The sequence below is a fragment of the Cryptosporidium muris genome, genomic scaffold (assembly GCF_000006515.1).
Source record: "Cryptosporidium muris RN66 scf_1106632373469 genomic scaffold, whole genome shotgun sequence".
Lineage (NCBI taxonomy): Eukaryota > Apicomplexa > Conoidasida > Eucoccidiorida > Cryptosporidiidae > Cryptosporidium > Cryptosporidium muris.
In genome coordinates, this window is record NW_002196581.1 from 28,672 (window position 1) to 50,539 (window position 21,868).

The window sequence follows — 21,868 nt, forward strand, 5'->3', positions numbered from 1 at the left end:
ATTTCAAGATCTGCATGCAATACATTGTAGCCTAGGGCTACTCTGTATTACACTCTTAAAGAAAATACTTTTTACATTATCTTCAGAAAATCAAATGGGCCTATCTTATATAACTTATTTAGTGTTTTTATTTTGCTCCATACAAGGAATATTATGCACTGAATTATACTCAGGATTTATTCCACAAATTGACCAAGATTTTGAACAAGACTACAACTCTCTAGATATTACCAGAGATAATGCTGCAACCAATAAAGTTAGGAGAGTACTACAACCAATCAATGATAATGGACAATGTATAATTCTTCTTTATACCTATGGTTCTGCAGTTCCAACTAAGATATCAGATCCATCTACCTCATGTCCGATAGCTGGCTATAGGAGCTATTTATTTGAAGGGGAATATGGTGAAGACTCTTCTGCTTCAATAGTGGAGATATTTCCAATTGTTCAGAACTATACCTGTTTAAGAAGATCTGGTTGTACAATAGCTATATCTGGTAGTGGGTTGTCACAAGATGACATGATCTACATAATTCCAAATTATTACAATGAAACAGATGTAAGCAAGTTAAAACCATCAACTTTCCCTATCTCTAGTCCTTGCCCTCCCCAAAATATATCTAACAGTTTAGGGCCCTTCAAGGGTATAAAGTCATATGAAACATCTGAAATTGTAATTGGAGATAACATGCAGAAACACCCAAAACGCCTTGCAACTGTTCTCTTTAACATTATACTGCAGCCAAATAATCTCTATGACTCTGCATATATTTGCTATTCTCCTGCTCGCAATAGGATATATAAACCAACTGATAATCCTGAAGTGTTCTTTTACAATGCAGGATTACTGAAAATTGATAGTAAGATTGTTTTTTGCTGCGACTTCGAATCTAAGGGATACTTAGGATGTGGATTTAATTCTTTAATAGACTTTCAAACCAAGACGAGATTTGAGTTAGGGAATGGAAATGAAGTTGTTGTTGGCTCTAGCCCTCAAGCAGATACTACAATAGGAGTAAAAGGTAAAGGGCACTTTCTATACTTTAGAGCACCTGGATATATGCCGGGAGCATCTGCACTACTCTTAGGAAATCCCAAAGTATATTCTTTTGGTACATATTGTCTTTCTCTCAAATACTTTATGGCAGGTGCAGATGCAAATGTTTTAAGATTATACTTAGCTTCAGGTCTATTGGGATCTGTTCCCTTAAATAATCAAGGTATACCCACTTCTCAAAATAAGAAACCTAAAGTTGTGACTCATTTCGGTCGGCCAAATTGGCTTGTTGTAGGACAACAAGGCCCTACATGGCAATTAGGAGGTTTTGAATTTTATTCAGATGGTCTTACTCCTTTAAAACTAGTTCTAGAAGCTATTGGAGGAAGATCTGAGGATAGTTTAGTTGCAATAGATGACATTATTATTAGATCAGGGCACTGCCCTAGTGAAATCATTAGGGCTAGTGAAAGAGCAGATCAGAAGTGCGTCTGGGGAGAAGTCAGATTGATATCATCAAACTTTACAACAGAGAAGTCATGGGATATAGAAGGAGCATTAGGATGCAGTGGACGCACCTATTCATTTACAAATATACAAGTTCCATCTTCAGATAATATAAAGTGGGCTACAACAGATTGGATCCCTTGTTGTTTACCTGGATATGGAACCTACACTGTGAATATCTATGATACTTTTGGTGATGGCTGGAATAATGGAAATTATTTAGAATTTAGATTTTTTGACGAAATTATACGTATTGGTGACCTTTTTAAAAGTGGTAATGTCATGAAAACTACTATTAATGTAGGTATAATAAAAATTGAGGAGATTAAGGCTACAGAGACATTGGTTAGTATAACTATTAAGTCAAATAGAAATAATGTTAATGCATGGTGCGCACTAACGAAAGCTGGCAATGTACCTCCTAATAGTACTACCTTAAGAAAGTATGGACTAAGGACAAAACAACCATTAATGCAAGGGGATACTTATGAATTCAATTTATCATCATCTAACAAGGGAGTTCTGTTACCTAATACTGAATATGACCTGTACTGTTTTGGACAGGATGCATCAATTACATTAGAAAGTTCATCAGTTGTGGATAATCTAGCAATAGAGTATTCTAGGGTACGTATTACAACTGATTCAAAATATCCAATACTCACAATACAGGATCTGAAAGTTGGAGAAGAAAGTGTTTTCTTCACAGTAAAATTAGATGAACCAGGATCAATATGGTGCTCTGCACAAATTGATACTAAAACTCTATCTCTGAATTTAAGTACAATTGAAGAGGATAAACTTGTGAGAGATATAAGAAGTAGGGGGGTTGAACAAATGATATCATCTAGAGATATCATGATTATAAAAAAAGTAACTATTAATGGGCTTATTCCTGCAACTAAATATAAGCTAATTTGCACAGCTGAAGATTTAGCTTTACCTAAAGCAAATAGAATTCCAATTAAGCAAGTATTGAGCAAATTAACTTTAACCTTTATTACCAAGGATAGAATACCAAAAGTTAAAATTAATCATGTAACAGCTGAGTTAGGGAAATTTACTGTTGGGGTGCATGTAGATACACCTGGGAAAGTAGATTGTGTAGCTACTCTTCCTGATGGAATGTATCCAAATCCGAGAGATATTCAGAGGTATGGTCAAAGCATTAATGTAACAGATCCATCAGAAGAAAACTTCTTAACTTTGGTAGGAATTGAAGGTAATCAGAAATATATAGTATACTGCATGGCCACGAGCAGAACTGGCCTCAGCATGCAAGTTACAGATATCTGGAGTACTGCTACAGACATAACATCATTTGGACAGTTCTGTGATATTCCATCATTTCCTTCTGGAATTGAGACAGGCTATGCTACACCTTTTGACCCACTAACTCACATTGAAGAAATAAAGGTTCGGAGTTACTTTGATAGTATTAAAGATAAATATAACTCTAAAGGACCATATAGAATAACACTATTTATAAATAAAACTGAAGCGTACGAGTATTTAGACTCCCTAACTAATCACTTAAAAGATCCAGAGACAGTTCCACTTCCAAGTCCACCTCCACGTTATGCACGTATTAGGTTTGGTTCTTGCAATGAAAACTTAAATGACTCGAATCCTGAAGGTTTAAATGGGCTGTATCATCAATGGAAGGTTGGACCAATTGTACTAAGTGATAATGAGAAAGAAAAGAATGGAAGTTGGGGTCATTTGGAATCTGAAGGAGAAAAAAAGCACAGCTTAGTGCAGGTAAATGAAACTGTTGCAATGTATCATATTGACTTAGCTGAGCCAAAACCTGTAGAATGTGGAGGGTGGAACCCAAGTGGACCTTTTGGAAGAAGGCTTCAACAAGTAGATTTTGATGGTGAGACACTTAATAACACTTCTAATTTAAGATTTCAGCCTAGGCTCTTTGATCTGTTATCTGATAATAAATTAGATGAAATCGTCTTTGAGTCATGTGGGGCTCATTTACCTGGTATACAAGATCAAGCTGAACAACATGTACGCTTGGGACCAGTAGTATATCAACCTGCCCTAAATGTGACATCAGAACCTTCTATATGGGCTGGCATGACTATTAAAGATGGTACACAATGTCCAATTTTTTTTGAGTTGATTGCGCCACACGCAACTCTACAGAGTATCAGAGATGGATCAGCAAAAATTGAATTTGATCGTATTCACAGAATGCTTGTAAAACAAATATGGTATAATGGAAGTGCTTATAGAACCTTAGATGAACTAGTTTTTTCCTACAACGAGGTAAAGTTAATTAACTCTGGAATCCTTGCAGATGAAATGGAGTGGTATAGAGGGAGAAATAACATAAGAAATAAAGATGATGAATTGCAAAATAGATTGTCTCTAGTTAACCCAATTATACTTGAATCTCGTAGGATTGAGCATGAACAATCTATGCATCAGAACAGGATACGAAAACTTCAGTACCTTGAAATGTTTAGTAGAGGTGACCTAGAAGTTAGAGCTAAACCTGAGCAGTGTGAACCTGGTGGTCGCCGCTTTCAAGTTATGAAGTCTCCTAATAGAGAAGCTTACACAATTAAATGGATAGGTTGGCAGTTTACACTTACTAATGATCGTGACAGCGGATTTAAAATTTGGAATTTGAACTTTATGGGTAGGAGAGTGGCTTTTGAGCTAGGAATGATTGATGCTATGGCTCACTATACAGTTTTTGAGAGACAATGGTTTTTTTTGGATAGCTGGTACGGGGGACTAGGTACTGCTGCACGTCGTGTCCACCCAGGTTTAGAATGCGCAAATACAGCTCAGACTATTTTTTGGGATAATAGTGCCTGTATTTTTGAACTTGACACTGGACGCCCAATAAGATCACACTGGAAAACTGGTGGTATAAAAGATGCAGCACCATTAACAACTCTTACAATTCGTCAAATAATAACAGTTTCAAACTATGATTACATTGTAGATTTAATTTTGTATAATCAAGGCTCTTTTGAAATGGGAGTTAGCTTTACTGGAGAACTTTATGCAGGGTTAGAAGTGCCATATTTCTCGGCTAAACAACATCAATATGGTACGCAAATTAGTCCCTCAGGACAAATGGCTGCATTACACTCCCACTTTGCGGTATGGAAAATTGACTTTGACCTAGGTTCCAATTATACTGATAATTCTATCTCATGGATAAAAGTGCTTAAAGATCCTATTAAAGAAGGGCATCATAAATTAGAAAGAACATTTGCGGAGAGAGAGTCTAATGCATATTTAATGTATAATGAAACTCATCACCATCCAAGAGCTTATTTTATTGTTGATGAAAAGCATAGTACTTATGGAAATGTAGGTGGATTTCTAGTCAGGCCTTCACATACTATTGCAGACTTAATGCCAGATCATGAGCTTTATTCAGGACCCGCCTCCTGGTCTAAATATCAGCTGGCATCTTCTGTATTCAAGTACTCGGAACTTGATGCTGACTTACCTAGAGATAATAAATTTGCTGCAAAACCTGCCGTTAGATTCGATTCATTTATTGAGGATGATGAAGTAATTAGACACTCTGATGTTGTAACATGGGTAACATCAGGAATCTGGCATATTCCTACCCTGGAGGATGTACCACAAACAACTGCACTTGGGAATACTTTAGGCTGGTATGTAAGGCCATTTAATTGGTGGCCGATGGATCCAAGTGTTACTTTACACAATGCTATCAAGGGAGATTTTATTGAACCTGGGACGTGTGCTGTGCAGAGAAGAGGAAATCTTTTTAAAGTGATTAAAATTGTGGAATAAATTTGTTAGAATTTAAGGAAATAATCAATATTTAATTAGCCCTTACTTTGTCCATATATTATACATTTTTAAAGCAAATATTATATATCAATCTAGCATAGTCTATTCTTATTGTGTGTGGCTGCATAAGAGCCATATTAATCTAATAGAGTTGTGATTGTTAACTCCTATAAATTCCCTGCAACTTAGATTGTAAAGAAGTTAAAGGAAGATAAAACTGAGATTCCGTAAATAAGTAGTATCAAACTACTTTTCTTAATTTAGGAATTGCAACAAACTGTACTTGATACTCTTGAAAATTAATTACTTAACAAATTCTAAATCAAATTAAAAGTTGTACATATGTATGCATACACTGGACTTAGGAAGTGATTTAGGACTGGTATTTTGTAGAAAGTTCACAAAAATTTCCCTTATATATAGACCATCAGGCTGTCTTTTGGATTTAGAATAGTTTATGTTCATTGTAGAATTTGTGATTTAAATATTATATTTTTCCATGAATTTTGAAAACTACATAGTTCCAACTTCTGGTATTGAAACTGAGAAGATTACTTCTCCAATTACTGCCAAGGAAAGTAGTGAGACACCCAGTACAACTAATTTTGTTTGCAAAGATTGCTCCTACAATGGAAAAGAAGAAAATTTATCAATAAAACACAAGATGGTATGGTTAGGTCCGGCAGGAGGATATGTATTAATGGAGGAAAATCCACCAAATAGAAAGGTGCTTGATAGAGAATTAACCAATCCCCTATATTGTAGAGTTGTGCAGCACAAAGCCTTGGTATTGGATCATAGAACTGGAAATAATGAAGCCAATACACTAAGTACTGTAGTCTCAGAAAAACTAGACAATACAACAAATTTAGAGAGCTATAAAGAAAGAGAGGGTTCTCTTAATTTTAGCTGGAGAGAAGAGGAATCAGTACAACCACTTCCATACCAAGATATAGGCCCAATTGGTAATAGAAGTAAGTTGGCTAGAAATTTGGTTCCACTTACAACAGTGAGAGATATCTATAAACAATCACAGAGTCCTCGAAACTATTGTAAATAATTATATATATATATAACTAACAAAGATACTTCTTTCTTTCTAACAATCTACGGTAAATCTCTTCTTGAGTGTAGAATTTTTAGTAGTGTAATCTTTACGCTTCCTTTGTAGTTTTATCTTTTTATCTGATAAGCTCCCAGTGATGTCGGATTCTTTAAGTAAAGAACACCTAATAGGTTTAGGTAACAAATTCCATATTTCTTTAATACGTTGCTGAGCCTGCCGAATTAACAAAAATGTTTCTTTTGATAGTAATGGAAATGACATTGATATTTGTATTTTCTGTTTTTCCGTAAGATAAGGATTACAAACTGGAAATATGATCTCACTTGGTGATTGATAGTGTGCTGTATGAGTAGGATATGGATATGCAGATTGAGTCATAACATGATGAATTCCATAAGGAAATGTATGAGGAAATGTGTTTGGATAAGTCGGTACATAAGCACCATTAGGATCAGTACCATATGGAAAGCTTGTACCAGAAGGGCCCCATGCATCTATATACTGTTGATGAATAGCATGACTAATTGTAGTTGAAATACCCATTCTATTATGGGACTGAGGAATAATACTCTGTGTTTTAATACCGTGAGATTTTATAAGCCCACTTTTTATTGTTGACTCCAAAACTTGATCTTGCATACTAGAAATACCAATTGGAATACTTTCTGCACTTCTAAAGTCTGGGTTATCACTAGGTGCAATATTTTGCACAGAATCTTCAATATAGGTTGCATCTACTTCAGTTGTTGCATTAATATGTGTAAGATTGTGTTTGATATCAGTACTTTGAGTAATGACATGGGGATTTGGCTCTATCTCTACAGTTTTGGGTTTATCTGTATCTTGTGAATTAAATAAAGTAACAACTTCATGTTGTTTAACAGAACTTGTATCATCACTTTTTGGATTAGCATTATTTTCTAAATTACTGTTCAGTTCATTTCTCTCTATATCTGATTTATTGCGTATAGGAAAAATAAATTGATCCCAATCTATTGTTGCTAAAATATTCGCTAGGCTTTTATTAGGTACACTGCCTCTAAATCTCTGATTACAAGCTGGGCATGCCTTTACGGCAACATTTTTATTCTTCTCTAAGTAGCGTTGAACACAATCTCTGCAGGCAGAAGTACCGCAACTCCCTGCGCATTTGATCAATACAGGATTAATCAGAGGACAATTGCATAATTTACATATATACTCTGACGGTAATGTCAACTTCGACTCTAATTCATCTTCTTGATCTTCTGCAATATTAATTGAACGTTGGGCTTCATGATGGATTTCCTTCAATTCACGCCATGGAATTCGTTGTATGACTACTCTGGAATAAACCGGTATTAATTTCTCATCAGGATATACTTCCTTCTCCTCCGTGTCATATACACGCAAGTCAAATAAACGAGTATACTCTTTTCCTAGACCTGCATGTTCAGCTACTAGCACTTTCAAATCGCTAGTTTTTATTGAATTTACATTAAGCTCCAATGAACGATAGCTATCCAATCGCTCATGAACAAAACGATAGTAAACAGACATTATTAGATCAATCTTATCAAGCTTTAAGTATTAAAGTTCAATCTAAATCTATAGTTTGTTTTTGAGAGTGTGATTAATGAATCAGAAACTTATTGTACCGGTTTATTAAGACAAGCGCGTAAAGGCTCATAATCTGCTATTCTTCATCGATATAGACAACTGGGAGCAAGCTTCAAAGATATTTACATTTATTGGTCCAACTATCACTGAAGGTGAATATCAAGTGCTAATGTATAGGTTTGAATCTTCCTATGACTTCATGAACCCTCCACTAATATAGGTATGATTAGAACCACTATATATTGGGATCTAATTTCTATTAGTACACGCCTTGTACTGCTTTAGTTCTGTGAAGTATATATGAAACAATTTAATATTGTTCTATACTTTATAAAGATGGTTCCCTATGCTTTGGAATAGTCTTGTATCATTATACCATTATACTGTGCCAATAATATTATGTAACAAAAATTTAATTATCTAGGTGTTGCTTATAAAAAAGAAATATTTTAAGGTGAAAATGTTCATGTTGCAAACTTATAGTAAGCTCTAGTCACCCCACGGCGGGAACTACCTTACTATTAGCTTCGTATATTTTAAGAACTAAGAGTTATTTCAACTTAAACGTGCAACATAAACTTGCAAAATGTTCGAAGCTAGGTTACAAAGTGCTATTTTATTCAAGAAAATTACTGAAGCACTAAAGGAGCTTTGCCATGATATAAATATTGAATGTGATTCTGAAGGTTTGCATTTACAAGCAATGGATTCTTCTCACATTGCTTTGGTATGTTTGTGTATATCACCTGAAGCATTTGAACACTACCGTTGCGATAGACCTGTTGTCTTGGGTTTGAGTATGCAACAATTATCTAAATTTATGAAGTTTTGTGATAAAGATACAAGCATGTTACTGAAAAAGTATGATGATGATGAAGATAACAAAATTACCTTGTGCTTCGAAGACAATATGAATACAATATCACTTAAAGAATGTACACTACGTCTCATGGATATAGAACAAGAACATATCTCTATACCAGAAGAAGACTATGAGTGTAATGTAACTATGCCTGCAAATATTCTACAATCTATAGTTCGTGATATGAGTGCAATAGGTGATGAGGTAAATATAGAGATAAGTGGGAAATGTGTTAAATTTTCAGTTGATGGAGATGATGGGAAAGTTGACTTGAATTTTCCAGTAAATGATTCTCCTGATGAAACAAAGGCAGTTCAGATTCATGCCAATAATGTAATATCACATAGATATGCATTAAGGTATTTCTCTTATTTTACAAAGGCTACACCCTTAAGTACAACAGTAATGATGAGCATATCTCAAGGTGTCCCATTGAGATTACAATTTCCCCTTAATGATAGGAGTGACCAAGGAAAAGTAGAATTTTATCTAGCTCCCAAACTTAGATAGGGTGTATATTTTAATTGGACTTGTAGTTATCTGAGTGCTATGAAGCACTTAGTATTGTATTTATAGTTTGGTAAGGGAAATTTCGATTCAGATTGAATAATTTCGATATATTCCTATTCTCAAGCATCCAAAACTTTCTAGGTTCGTAGTTAACGTTACTCCATGTGAAACAATTATTACTCAAATAGTCCCTAATATAAGAGATCTGGATATTGGGTGTTTATGTAAATACCTTTTGCTTTATATATTAAATATCTTTATATTAACTCCAAGTATCTAAAGCTTATCTCGCTATTAGGATATTGACTCTGTGTTACTCCATCTCCAATATCTGTCTATCAAAAATATTTATAATTATTACAGAGATATCTTAGATAAGTTACTAAAAATTTATTCATTGTTGATAATACCTGGTATTTCTCAAAATATTCGCGTACTTATGATGTTTAGTTTGTGGAAAATACATAGCGTTTTTATTTAACGTATGATAGAGAAGTTCACTAATATTAATGGAGATTATTCAGTTTTACTTATCTTAGAAATTCAATTTTCATCAATATTCAATTTAACGAAATATATACACCACATAATTATGATTTTAAGATGTATAAATAAGTTGCAAAACCTTTCAGAAATCCGCATAAGATTTTTTATAAAGGAATCTCCAAGATTCCTTGCAATATTAAGATCTAGTACAGATTAACTACCATTATAGCATCTCAGGACACAACCTGATAAAAATTCTAAGTTTTTTTTGCAAAAATAAGCTACTGGAAAAGTTACTTGATAGGACAGTAAGGTTATTTGAATTTACCATACACATTTAAGTTGTACTTATTAGTTTTATCCCTTCGAGTTTTAATTATCTTTGTTATCTCTTTGAAGAGACATTATTTTATTTTTGGAGGTATTACCCAACTATTGAATTAAACCTTTCCAATATTTAAATAAATAATTTTTGAATTTCTCACCGATGGTGGAGTTAATCTCATTGTATATACACCCTATTCAAAATTAAATATGCAGATTTCACTTTGTACTATAACGGGGTAATTTAGTAGAACATTAAGTCAGTCAAATATTTTTGGTACTAATAAATTTATGAAGTCGTTGTTGAAAGAAATATCCTTGTATATAAAAAAGAAGATAGATAATAATGTGATAAAATAATGTATTATACTTTATTTTCATATTAATATTTGGAGCCTCTAATATACTATTAATATTACAATTGTAACTAATTTTTCAAAAAGAGTAAATAAATTGGTCTTTTAAGTACAAAGTAATGTATGGATAAAATAATGATCAATATAACTATAATAATATATGATTTATAGTGTATCAAGAAGTATGGAGGTAATTGGTAAAGAATTACAAATATTAATCCATTGATTATATACTTAATATAAAAATATAGATATATTGAAATTACGAATGATATATATAATCCAATTATCTAAAGATTTTAAAAGTAATTTGATAGAGTCTCTTTGAAATTTTTTATAGCTAGTTGAATTTATGGAATATAAAATAGCAATATATAATTCTTCTTTAACTACTTGATATCAATGTATTGTCATGAACCCAGTGAAGATTATCTATTTCATTTCTTTATAAACTTGAATAGGTAATTCTATACTCAAAGTATATTTACTAATATTTAATATAACACTTTAAATTCTTAAGTATAATGCTTTTGGTATAATATTTAGAAACTGAGTAATGTTGTTATTGAAATGATATTTTTAAGGAAATAAAATGTAATTTTTTAGCTAATACATCTCTTTTAAGTATAATTATGGGCTTTTTCATATCAACCAGAATTTATACTTCTATAATTTGTAGTATATCAAAAATATCAAGCCATTTAATTTCGGTAAGTATAACTGAAGAATTTCAACTATATTAGTTTATTATTGATAAAAAACTTTACTATTTTCTGGGTTTTAATATCTTTTGCAAGTTGATTATCATTATGTATTACATAAAAATGGTTCACTGAGTCAAATTTAAAGTTTACAAAAAAACCTCAAGTAACTGAGAAGTAATCACTTCTACCACTATTCCCTTGTTTATCTCTAAACCATACATTTCAGTGAATAGAAGATAAAAATATTTATTAATTTTAATTCATATAATAAATCTATATTACATCTACTAAATCAGTATTTTGTCATTAATTATCAAAAAAGGCCAATTGTAATTTTTATTAAAACCATATGCGTGATTAAGTAAAAAAACAAATTACAAAAGAAATAAACAACTTATTCTATTCCAAAAGTTTCCCTTAAAACTCTATTTAAACCTTAATTATATAATAAACAATCTCTATAAACTTTTTAATATTTAATATAAATGAAATTGATTTTTTCTAGTTTATCCTGAAGAAACTAGTAAGTGTTTTAATAGATAGTTAAATAATCTCTTATTCAAGTTCTAAGCTAGTAGATAAAATAACATAATACCAAGTAAGGTTTGCAAATTCTCAATGCTACATATAGAAATTAAGTTTAACAGTACAGCTTTCTTTTGAATTTACTATTTGTAATATATGAGTTACTTTAAATATTAATCTTTTTTATCTGATTTGATTTCTCACCATGTCTAGGCCAAAAGTTATTGTATAACAAAAAATCCAATATTCTACTTATTATATGTTAATGGCTTATAATACTCTAATATTCAATACTAGCAGTTGTTTAATTCAGTAGAGTCTGACCCAAAATATCTTGTCCATATTCAAACTAGTAGCTGTAGTCTGATCTATACATTTAGCAACTCCAGGTTTTTTAGACTGTCAATCTCAGATACTAGCTTCATGATAATATCTATTTATCTAAGTTAGATTTATATGAAACTAAGTTATTGAAAACATTACATATATATCTATTATATTTGTTTCATTCAACAAGAACTACTTAGAGATAATTTAATGTACCATTATATTTGTTATATTAGATAATTTAAGACCATTTGGATTTTAGTATTACCTAGAAGTGTTCCTTAAATTCTAAATAATAGGAAAATTACTTTATTAATGGACATTATTTCAATTTTGTTATTCAATCCTCTTTTATATCTTAAATGCTTATAGTAATTTAGTGGAAAGCTCAGATATTGGAATAAAGGTTAAATGTATTAAAGTGCCTAAACGGGTTTATCATGAATCATCAATGTATAAGTAAAAGTTTAATTTTTATCTTTAGCACGTAGATCTAATAAATTATTTGAGTTTATTCAAAACCAAAATATATTGTTAAATAAATCAATTATACAGTGAACTATAATTTTATAAATATATACAAGATCACATGTCTTTGTGTTATAATAAGTATGTTTACCTTGGTAGAATCCACAAGTTTTTTGTATAATTCTTTGTATAATTTCAGCATTTATGTCATAAAATTCTGTATTGTTCTTTTTAGTGTTAAATAAATTTGGAATTTTGTATTGAAAATAATTGGTATCCACTTTGTGTTATTGAGCTTTTTCTTCGAGATAAATGTGCTAGAATGTGAATAATCTGGATTATAACCTACACTCTTGTTAGTTATATCCTTTGTAACTACAAATAGGTTTGAAGAATCATCAGTAATTTACCGGAATTTAGTTTCTATATAGTATTATTCTTACATTGAAATGTTCTTTGGATATTCATTATTATTACTCTAAATATCTCGATATGTGTTACAATTACTTCGGGTATTTATATTTGGTAGAGAATTTCTATATTTACAGTAGCTACCGAAAATCTACTCATTTATAATAATTTAATTATATAATTTTTTCTAAAGAAATTGTGGACTAAACCAAAATTAATATATTTCTTTTTACAAAGTCAGTTTTCATAATTTTATACTCTGATTTCATTTGTATATTGTATCTATATGAAGATTAATTAGCAAAAAATTCAAGGTAAATATAAAATACATTGGGAGATAACAAAAAGTCATCAGTATTTTAAAAATCTATCCAATATCTTATCAAACTTTTCAGCTTATTCAAACTACCTGAAAACTATTAGCATTTACATAAAATATGGTACATTTCCCTTAGAATATCAAGTTTACAATATTCTTACAGAATATTAAAATTGAATATTAGATAAATGTAGTTTAATATGGATGTATTTGGGCTAATTAAAACGATACATTGCTCAGAGACCTAAGATAAATAAAATTGATGTATCTTGATCCATGAACAACTCAAAAAATCCATAATTATCATTACTAAATATTGTGAACTATTTATAAATTCTTTAAATGTAATTCTTTTTGATTGGTTTTTAAATATTTATAAAATTTTTACTGCTGCAAGTGTTTGCCGCTATATCTCTGCACTTCATAAAGCGCCTTTAAAGTTTTGAGTAGTGAGTGGGTTGAATCAATTGAGATAAGTCGAACCTTAAGTTTATAAAAGAATTTCAATAATCCAATTTACCAGTTGTATTAATGACAACTCTTTATACGGTCTGAGTTAGAACATTTAAGAAATAGCTAGATAATTACTAGGGGGAAACAAATCAAATAAAGTTAAGATGGCTATCTTTTTGATCTAAAATGTCATAATTAGAATACTTCAGAAATATATATAATGGGTAATTGATATATAACTTATAGTTATTTATTACGGTTAGTAAATGGAATGTCTCACAATATTTCCGTACTCTTGAGATTCCCATTAAACTGTATTTGATCAAAGTGTATTTTCAATAATGTGGGACATGTATATTGCATTCTTTATGAATCAACTTAAAAGTTTTTCGTAAAATCTTCAAGCACACTAGTCATATTCTAGAGTTTTTTTTACAATCACAAATCTATTATAAAAAGAAATAAAAGGGTCAGTTTCAATAAAAGTAAAATTTTGCAAATGAGTATTTTATTAGTGTAGCAATATATCTGTCTTTTACTAGTATTTCTTTGGTTCTAATTTTAATGTCAATAATCCCATTACATAGTCTAATAATATTAGATATTTCCACTATTTGAACGCAGAATTTAACTTTCATAGAACTTTTTCTGAACCTTATGTTAACGAACTTTAATACAATTAGAAGCTGAATGTAGAAATTTAAATATGCTGATATACTGAATTAATATGTATTTAGTATTTTTACTTATCTATATCATTCAAGACATTGATGGCCAAACAAATTTTAATGAGTTGGTATAATTCATTAATTTATGGCAAACTTACCACAAGATTTGAAGATACATGAAATACTATATTTCTAAGACAAAACTATCTACATTCAAAATTTTCATTTGGCATAATTAAGTATTTAAGAATAATTTGTTATATTTACTGGGCAATTCTGCTCTTAAAATTAATTCACTAAGTATAAATCTTTGAATTGCACCTAACAAGGTTACAAAAATCTCTTCATATACCTAGTTATAAAGGTTAGTGATATCGAACTTAGTAGATAGAATACTTTAATATATTTTATATATATCTCTAATACCTTGTTTAGTTTCAGATACAAACTAATCGGACCTATGGTACTATTCCTTAGTGCTCAAAAATATTTAGGTACTCCCGTAAGTTGGAAATTTTACCAAATAGAGATTCAAACTTTAAATCTCGATAGTACTAGTAGAGTATTCTCTTATTAATATATCCAATGACTCGAATTATGTATATTACTTTTGTATATAACATAGACTTAATAGACAATATCAAGATATTAGAGAATTTCAAAAGTAGTGGTCTGAGTAAATATTTCTAAAGCTTATACACTTCTGTATTTATATTTATCTTATACTAAAACAATCACTTTAAAAGGGTAGTAAACTTCAAACTAGCAAAAATTCTGAAAAGTAACAATATATGTGTTCTAATTCTAGACTGAAAGATGTGAAGTACTCAGGATAGTTGCATCTTTTTAGCACTTCCATGACATTAAAAATAGATGTGATATCATTTATAGTTAGCAACTCAAGAATCTTGTCATGTTCAGACTTTTGTTTGGGAATTTCATGCTTATTTACTTGATTAACCCTAATTAAATAAATTAGAGAGCAAGATAAATAGTATATAGATAGTACTAACTGAGTTTGAGGCTGATGAAGCTCTTCAAGTTCCAACGTACAATTTTCAATGACAGTTATTTTAGAATATTCCAGTAAAAGTTTCCTAATATTTTTTGACAATAATTTATAGTATTGACTAAATGAACTATTTAAGACCTTCGAAGTTTGATCTTCAAATAAGAAGTCAGAGCTATTACTTGCAGAGGTTAAGTAATCTTCTGTAGGGGTTTCCATACCTTTCCTCAAATTGTAAAGTAGAAGAAACTTAGATTGCCTGTCTCCAATACGTGAAAGAAATGACATAATAGAATTATGTAATTTTAGTAAAAGTAGTGAGCATTCCTGTTGAGCTTTCATATGTTGGTTGTATTTAACACCTTCACTATTACACTCAAGTAAGATTTTCAAGCTTCTCCCAATTGTATGAATGAGTTGAAGAAGATTTCTGTGTATAGCTATGCTGCAAGAAAAATAGTTACTTAATCTAGAGGAGGTACTGAAGCATTCATTAATAAACAATAAAACTGCTTTCTCAATGTAAAAAGCTGTGTTGGGAAGAATTTCATTGTTAAGATTATACTTCGTTTCAGTAGCTTTGAGAAGTATCTTATTACAAGCTGATGATAATTCACAAAGAAGTTCTGTTCTTAGATACTGTGAATCCAAATAATATCTTGAAATAGTATTTTGGCACTCTTGAGATCTAGCTTTTGCAGAAGCTCTAAATATTTGAGTCCAGATTCCAAGTGTTATATATAAGATATCTGATATAAGTAATTCTGAATGCTTATTAAAAATTTTAACTATCTTTAGTTCTTCATACCTGCATTTATCTTTATAAAAGAGTTCTTTAGCTCTAATTTTCACTATATTCGTAAAAGTATGCATCACTTTATCAACACCTCTTAACAGCAAGTAACAGGTCCTAGGAAGTTTAAATGCTAATAAATCACTTAAAAATGACCCAGAACATCGATAATAGCATATTGAACTTGTAAAATGATATATTACCTCTATACTATCATTGTCTAGCTGGTTTATTGTATTAGTTGTATATGAATTAATGAATTCGATTTCTGGAACACATTTTATTGCTAAAGTAGATATATCAAGAATCAAATTCTTCAAAAAACTATTTTCCGAGTTATATTCAGTGAGTAATTTTAGTTCAGTCTTGTTTAACAAAATTGGTAGTAATACTTTAGTTGTTTTTTTTACCCTCATATCTTTAGTACTGCCTTCAGTATCTTGGAAGTACTTCCTACATCTTTTGTTATTTACTGATCTTGAAAATAAGTTAACTATTGATATTATTACCTCACATATATTCATGCATGCAAGTTTATCTAGGTTATACCAATTCCTACTTAGTTGCAAATACACTCCCATAATAATGAAATAAATATATAATTTACGAATTGACATCTGCTTATTCTTAATACATAGCGCAAGTTCTGTAATTTTTTTAGTTAGAAGCCGTATATATACCTCAAAATATTCATCAGTAACGTGAAACTTTATAAATCTGTATACTCTGTAAAGATGTTTAACACTTTTAAGGCACCACCAATTATTTTCATTGATAGCATCTAATTCATTACAAAGATTATATATTTCACTGTTTGATAGGCATATGCTATACTCAAAATCTCTATGTTCTTCCATAATAAATAGTGCGATATTTCTAACTCAACTTCTTAGCCTTACTCTTATACATGTTAAAAACTAAGTTAACTTTAGGCGCCTCTGTCGTCACATTCACGTAGTATTTGTCAATCTAGCGCTAATACCTTTTATTAGGTCAGAATAGTTCATACTAAGGGTCTAAAATTTTTGTAGAATCTAATTCTAAGTACCAATGAAAGCAAGTGATTTTATTTTAACTGATATAATTAGTAGGACTTGTCACTCTTCTAATATCAATTCTGAAGTATCTAGGGAACAACCATTAATTAGTGAACTACTTTCAAAAAATTGGCCTCCACAAATTGGAACGGCAAATTTGGTTAAGAATAAAGATCAACAATATTTTAAGAGGAGCAATAAAGATATTTTGTGCAGTAATAGTAATAGTGTAATATTTTCAGTGAATAGTAGAAGAAATAAAAGTTTTAGTGATTCAATACCAAAACAAAACAGAACATTAGGAACATCTAGAATTCAAGACTCTAAAATAGATAGAACTGTATTTGTTGGGAATATTGGGTTAAATGTTGTTGAGAAGGATCTTTTGAAGAAACTTGAACTAACTAGAGCAGATATAGAGTCTATAAGATTCAGGTCATTACCTGTGCATCCGAAGTTTTCACATAATCGTAAACTAGGGGCTATATTAGAGGGTTTTTCATGTAAAAGCGACTCTAAAAATGCCTATATTGTGCTAAAAGATAGTAGTAAAGTTCCAGAGCTTGTCAAGAAGTTTACAGGTATAATTCTTGCAGGTCATACAATGAGATTATCACCTGCTTATATAGTTGATAATTTTAATATATTCGATCGGAAGAGGACTATATTTGTTGGTAATCTACCATCTTTATGTTCTGAAGATGAACTAAGACAATTTGTAATGCAGAATATCGGTACAAATTGTGTAGATGCGGTAAGAATAGTAAGATCAAAAATCACCGGGAAGACGAAAGGTTTTGGTTTTATTTTATTTAATGATAGGAAATTCGTTAATATTGCACTGAAAAAACTGCAGGGATCTTTGTTTGTTCAGAATTCCTTAAATATAATGAAAGCTCTACCTAAAGACCAAGTAGTAGACAATGTATATAGAAAATATAGACACAGATTGGGTATTATTTCTAAAAAAAAGTAGGGACACTCTTGGCAAAGGAAGGTCTGGAAATTACGTGAAATTGAATACTAGGAATTGAATTTCTTATCACTAAGCATACATTACCTAAAGAGTAATATCTAGAATATCTACACTCCAATTCCCAAAGTTTCTATGAACATTTCAACCATTATAGATGAACAATTCTAGCAGGATAAAATACATATACTATGTAAAGTCTTATGTAAATTATTTTGTTTATAAACTATAATTTATCTGTCGTATCTAAAGAAGCTTATAAGTCTTCTCAAGTCGGCGCAATTGTCTAGTCACAACCAGGCGGGTACTAGGGAAACTTGCATACTAGTATAGGATACAATTACTGCATGTCAAAGAGAACATTTGACTTTTTCCTTCTAATCTTGTTTGTAAATATTAAGATAGTTCTAGAAAAGGTATTGATAATATGAGTGTAGAGAAAGATATGATGGATTACATTGGTACTACTTTGTTAAAGATAATGGATAGGTTTGATTCAATACAGTCATGCTGTAATTTAACTAATGAGCTAGAAAACAATAAACTGACTTGCACTGATCTAGATCCACCTCAAATGGTCAATCTTATACCAAGTCACCTAAATTATGGTATAAGTTTCGGTATAGATTGCAGTCAAGCTATACATGCTGAATCTTTAGGACGTGAAAGTATGCACAAAATATTGGGAGCGAATATAACAGCCATAGAGACTCATAGAACTTCTTACTCAAATAAGCCAAGACGAAATTTGGAAGTCATTGAAGAAAGAATTATTGAAGAAGAGAATGTTTCAGAGACAAAGGATACTGGAACAATTCACTTTGCCGTAAATTAAATATCACGAATATAGAAGAATCTGTGAGACCAATTAATGAATGTGACAAGATTTCATTTTCTATAGAAATAAAAGTAGAAGTAAAATATAGGGATCTACAAGATATTTAATAGTTACTTTGGAGAATAAATGCCATACCAATTGCAAAGTAGATGATGCAAAATACTCCCCATATCTTGTGCACTCTCCCTTTAGAGAGAACTACAACTAGAGCTGATATTGGTAGAAAATATAACAGCTGAGAGGTAGCAGTAATTATTTGCTTCTCAAAATACAAATGTATATTTTGGGAAAATTTAAGTTTAATAGCTCTCAAGAATACTGAACTTCCAATCCCAAACAGTAGAAGAAAAACACAAGCACCGTAGCACCCAGCAAGCCCCATACGTGCATGTCCAGCTCTAGCTACGGCAACATTTGCAAACAAGTCTGCAATAGAATTCCCCATTGCAACAATAGTTAAACCTAATATAGCAGGCTTAATACCAAGAGTAAAACCAAGGACTTTGATACATCCAACAAGTTCATTGACTAATACCCCATTCCAATAGATAGCCATTGCGATTCCAATAAACATATCAAAGTACATAAGAACTTTGCATATAAACTCTCTTGATGATGATGATAAGTGAAATCCTGAATGGTTTGAAGCAATGCTACAATTTACGCTAGATTCATCAATATTCGTTGAGGTAGGATCAACATAGATATAGATTGTGAATAAGACCAGTGATACTATTGAGGCTCCAAGTAGTATAAGCAGATAGTGAAAAGGAGCTATCCAATAAAATCTCTTTTCCAAACCTATAGCCAATACAATGAAAATAGGTTGCATAATCTGCACTGAACGTCTTACTGATGGAGATGGAACTGTTAAATATAATATAAACATAATTGGTGTCATCAAAAGTCGTCTAAGAAAGTCACCAGCTTCCAATAATCTTGAAAGAAAAGCATCAATATTTAAGCTTACTATTAGATCACAGGTAAGATATTTGAGGAAGTTCCTTATTTCTTGCATCTCAGCTACATTACTTCTATAGATATTCTTTTTGTTCCTTGGAACCTTCAAAATATTCTCTTCTGTAGCTGGAGGAGGTAAGAGGGAGTTATGAAGAGAACCAGTTTGATAGACAACTTCACTCATTGGAATATTGCGGGAAACTCTCATTGCAAAGTCATCTCCTAAAATGACAAGATGGGACTGTGAAGTTCTTCCAACAGTGAGGGAAGATGAATGAGTTCCTATTGAGATGGAAGATTTACATAGAGAAGGCACGGGCGACTTAGATCTTGAAGCATTTTGATTATTAGGGAGTTCAAGGATATTTGTTGCTTTTTCAAATGGTTTTGAAGTTGATCTTGTTAGGAATTTATTATTTTCATTTGTAGATTGATTATAGTATTCATCAAATAATCTATCAGTGTTTGAAATATCATTTGTCACTAAATCTTCTGTTTCTGAACATGATGAGGCATCATATAGATGTGATTCTACAAAACTTGGGTTTGGAGAATGACTCGGTGTTAGTAATAATAGGGTTCTTTTAATGCTTCTAGATTTTGAACCTATCCTTTCCCAGGCTCTATCTTCGAAAGCTGTATCATCACCAAATAAGCCATTGTCTGAGTTTGATAAACCATTTCCAATCAAACTTAGTTTTATTGGTGGAATATCATTGAGAGACGAAGATGGTATATTAAGAATATAACCAGATTCTGGTGTCAAAGATTCTGAGTTTGTTGATAAATTTTTATGGTGAGTATCTAAAAGTCCTGATTGACTTATTATACCACCAACAAAATTGTCCTTAGAAGTCAAATGTCCAACTTGTGGATGATTGGATCTCTCAGTCCATTGTATTAGACAGACATAGAATCCATATGCTAGTAATGGTATTACAGTAGAATATGATGAAATATATCCAAGATGATTAATAATGAGTAATTGAATTAAGCCTATAGTTAGTGCTATAGAGTCTCGTAAATGGCTATAAACAGGTATATATATAATATTAGACTCGTTCTTTGTCTTTGAAAAAACCATAACACATCCAAAGACTACTAAAGTTATAAATGAACATGCTCCTACAACATCACCCAAGAATACATATATTGTATCTCTCTCACTTAATGTTGCACTAAGTATCCCCAAAATTACATCACTAGCAGAATTGCTAAATGCCAATAGTGTAGAGCCTGCAAATGTATCTGATAATCTCATACATTCTGCCAATTTTATCATTAGAGATGATATATAAGTGTCTGCAACTGTTCCGCAGGCAATAAATAATATACAAATCCAAAATAGTAAAATAATTGAAAAAGTAACTTTATTAATAAGAACACCTGTTATAAATACTAGTTTGGAAGACTTCTCTTCTTCAGGATAAATATCTTCAAAAATATAACGGTAGTACCATTTCATATATGGCAGTAAAGTTGTTGAGTCAAGGTAATCTTTGCTCCAATCAAATAGATCCCGTCCTAAAGAATCAACACTAGACTCTTCTGAGGCCCCACTTATATAACTACTATAGCTTTCATCTTCATCTTGGTGTGATAATGATATAGTAGTTTGAGTAAGTATCAACAAAATAAAAAATACTAAGAATTTCATCTTAATCTAATTATCAAGATATATACAATTTCTTTCAAAAATATATCTCACTTATAATTCTTCAGATAAATACAAAGTAGCTATTTCATACCCAATCACAGCATATTGTATTTACTTCATGTACTAAAAATGAACCTAGAGAGGAATATTCCTTTGGAATGGTAAAGAAGCTAGTACCTGCCGCAAAAAAAAAGGTATTTACCCTGATACCTGTGAAT

General features: G+C 31.1%; 8 protein-coding genes across 8 annotated transcripts, besides 8 other annotated features; 5 read left to right on the forward strand and 3 right to left on the reverse strand.

Annotated features, from left to right (window-relative positions):
• Positions 1–94: 94 nt before the first annotated feature.
• CMU_010570 (MAM domain-containing protein) lies at positions 95–5,800 on the forward strand (the record flags this gene model as incomplete). Its single annotated transcript, XM_002142422.1, has 1 exon — positions 95–5,800. The coding sequence occupies one exon, from the start codon at positions 95–97 to the stop codon at positions 5,303–5,305; it is 5,211 nt and encodes a 1,736-aa protein (XP_002142458.1). The 3' UTR covers positions 5,306–5,800.
• A 4-nt stretch (positions 5,801–5,804) lies between these two features.
• Positions 5,805–6,365, forward strand: CMU_010580 (uncharacterized protein; the record flags this gene model as incomplete). Its single annotated transcript, XM_002142423.1, has 1 exon — positions 5,805–6,365. One exon carries the CDS (start codon positions 5,805–5,807, stop codon positions 6,363–6,365), a length of 561 nt encoding a protein of 186 aa, XP_002142459.1.
• Positions 6,359–6,381: a sequence feature (AT_rich).
• Positions 6,382–6,404: 23 nt separating this feature from the next.
• Positions 6,405–7,910, reverse strand: CMU_010590 (zinc finger, C3HC4 type domain-containing protein; the record flags this gene model as incomplete). Its single annotated transcript, XM_002142424.1, has 1 exon — positions 6,405–7,910. One exon carries the CDS (start codon positions 7,908–7,910, stop codon positions 6,405–6,407), a length of 1,506 nt encoding a protein of 501 aa, XP_002142460.1.
• A 646-nt stretch (positions 7,911–8,556) lies between these two features.
• CMU_010600 (proliferating cell nuclear antigen PCNA, putative) lies at positions 8,557–9,342 on the forward strand (the record flags this gene model as incomplete). Its single annotated transcript, XM_002142425.1, has 1 exon — positions 8,557–9,342. The coding sequence occupies one exon, from the start codon at positions 8,557–8,559 to the stop codon at positions 9,340–9,342; it is 786 nt and encodes a 261-aa protein (XP_002142461.1).
• Positions 9,343–10,280: 938 nt separating this feature from the next.
• Positions 10,281–10,302: a sequence feature (AT_rich).
• A 1,146-nt stretch (positions 10,303–11,448) lies between these two features.
• Positions 11,449–11,493: a sequence feature (AT_rich).
• Positions 11,494–11,648: 155 nt separating this feature from the next.
• Positions 11,649–11,699: a sequence feature (AT_rich).
• Positions 11,700–13,100: 1,401 nt separating this feature from the next.
• Positions 13,101–13,130: a sequence feature (AT_rich).
• Positions 13,131–13,624: 494 nt separating this feature from the next.
• Positions 13,625–13,649: a sequence feature (AT_rich).
• A 1,130-nt stretch (positions 13,650–14,779) lies between these two features.
• Positions 14,780–14,800: a sequence feature (AT_rich).
• Positions 14,801–15,140: 340 nt separating this feature from the next.
• CMU_010610 (uncharacterized protein) lies at positions 15,141–17,042 on the reverse strand (the record flags this gene model as incomplete). Its single annotated transcript, XM_002142426.1, has 1 exon — positions 15,141–17,042. One exon carries the CDS (start codon positions 17,040–17,042, stop codon positions 15,141–15,143), a length of 1,902 nt encoding a protein of 633 aa, XP_002142462.1.
• A 164-nt stretch (positions 17,043–17,206) lies between these two features.
• Positions 17,207–18,437, forward strand: CMU_010620 (RNA recognition motif. family protein). The gene is made up of 3 exons (XM_002142427.1): positions 17,207–17,432; positions 17,493–18,147; positions 18,353–18,437. The coding sequence occupies exons 1-3, from the start codon at positions 17,236–17,238 to the stop codon at positions 18,425–18,427; spliced, it is 927 nt and encodes a 308-aa protein (XP_002142463.1). The 5' UTR covers positions 17,207–17,235; the 3' UTR covers positions 18,428–18,437.
• Positions 18,438–18,622: 185 nt separating this feature from the next.
• On the forward strand, positions 18,623–19,030 carry CMU_010630 (uncharacterized protein; the record flags this gene model as incomplete). Its single annotated transcript, XM_002142428.1, has 1 exon — positions 18,623–19,030. One exon carries the CDS (start codon positions 18,623–18,625, stop codon positions 19,028–19,030), a length of 408 nt encoding a protein of 135 aa, XP_002142464.1.
• A 106-nt stretch (positions 19,031–19,136) lies between these two features.
• CMU_010640 (sodium/calcium exchanger protein, putative) lies at positions 19,137–21,650 on the reverse strand (the record flags this gene model as incomplete). Its single annotated transcript, XM_002142429.1, has 1 exon — positions 19,137–21,650. The coding sequence occupies one exon, from the start codon at positions 21,648–21,650 to the stop codon at positions 19,137–19,139; it is 2,514 nt and encodes an 837-aa protein (XP_002142465.1).
• Positions 21,401–21,432: a repeat region.
• Positions 21,651–21,868: the final 218 nt, after the last annotated feature.

Bases quoted from the DNA above. Each gene is read 5' to 3' on its own strand.
- CMU_010620 (XM_002142427.1), top strand. From the start codon at position 17,236: ATGAAAGCAAGTGATTTTATTTTAACTGATATAATTAGTAGGACTTGT. The intron at 17,433-17,492 runs GTGCAGTAATAG...TAAAAGTTTTAG, and splicing joins AGGAGCAATAAAGATATTTT to TGATTCAATACCAAAACAAA. The intron at 18,148-18,352 runs GTATATAGAAAA...CAACCATTATAG, and splicing joins AAGACCAAGTAGTAGACAAT to ATGAACAATTCTAGCAGGAT.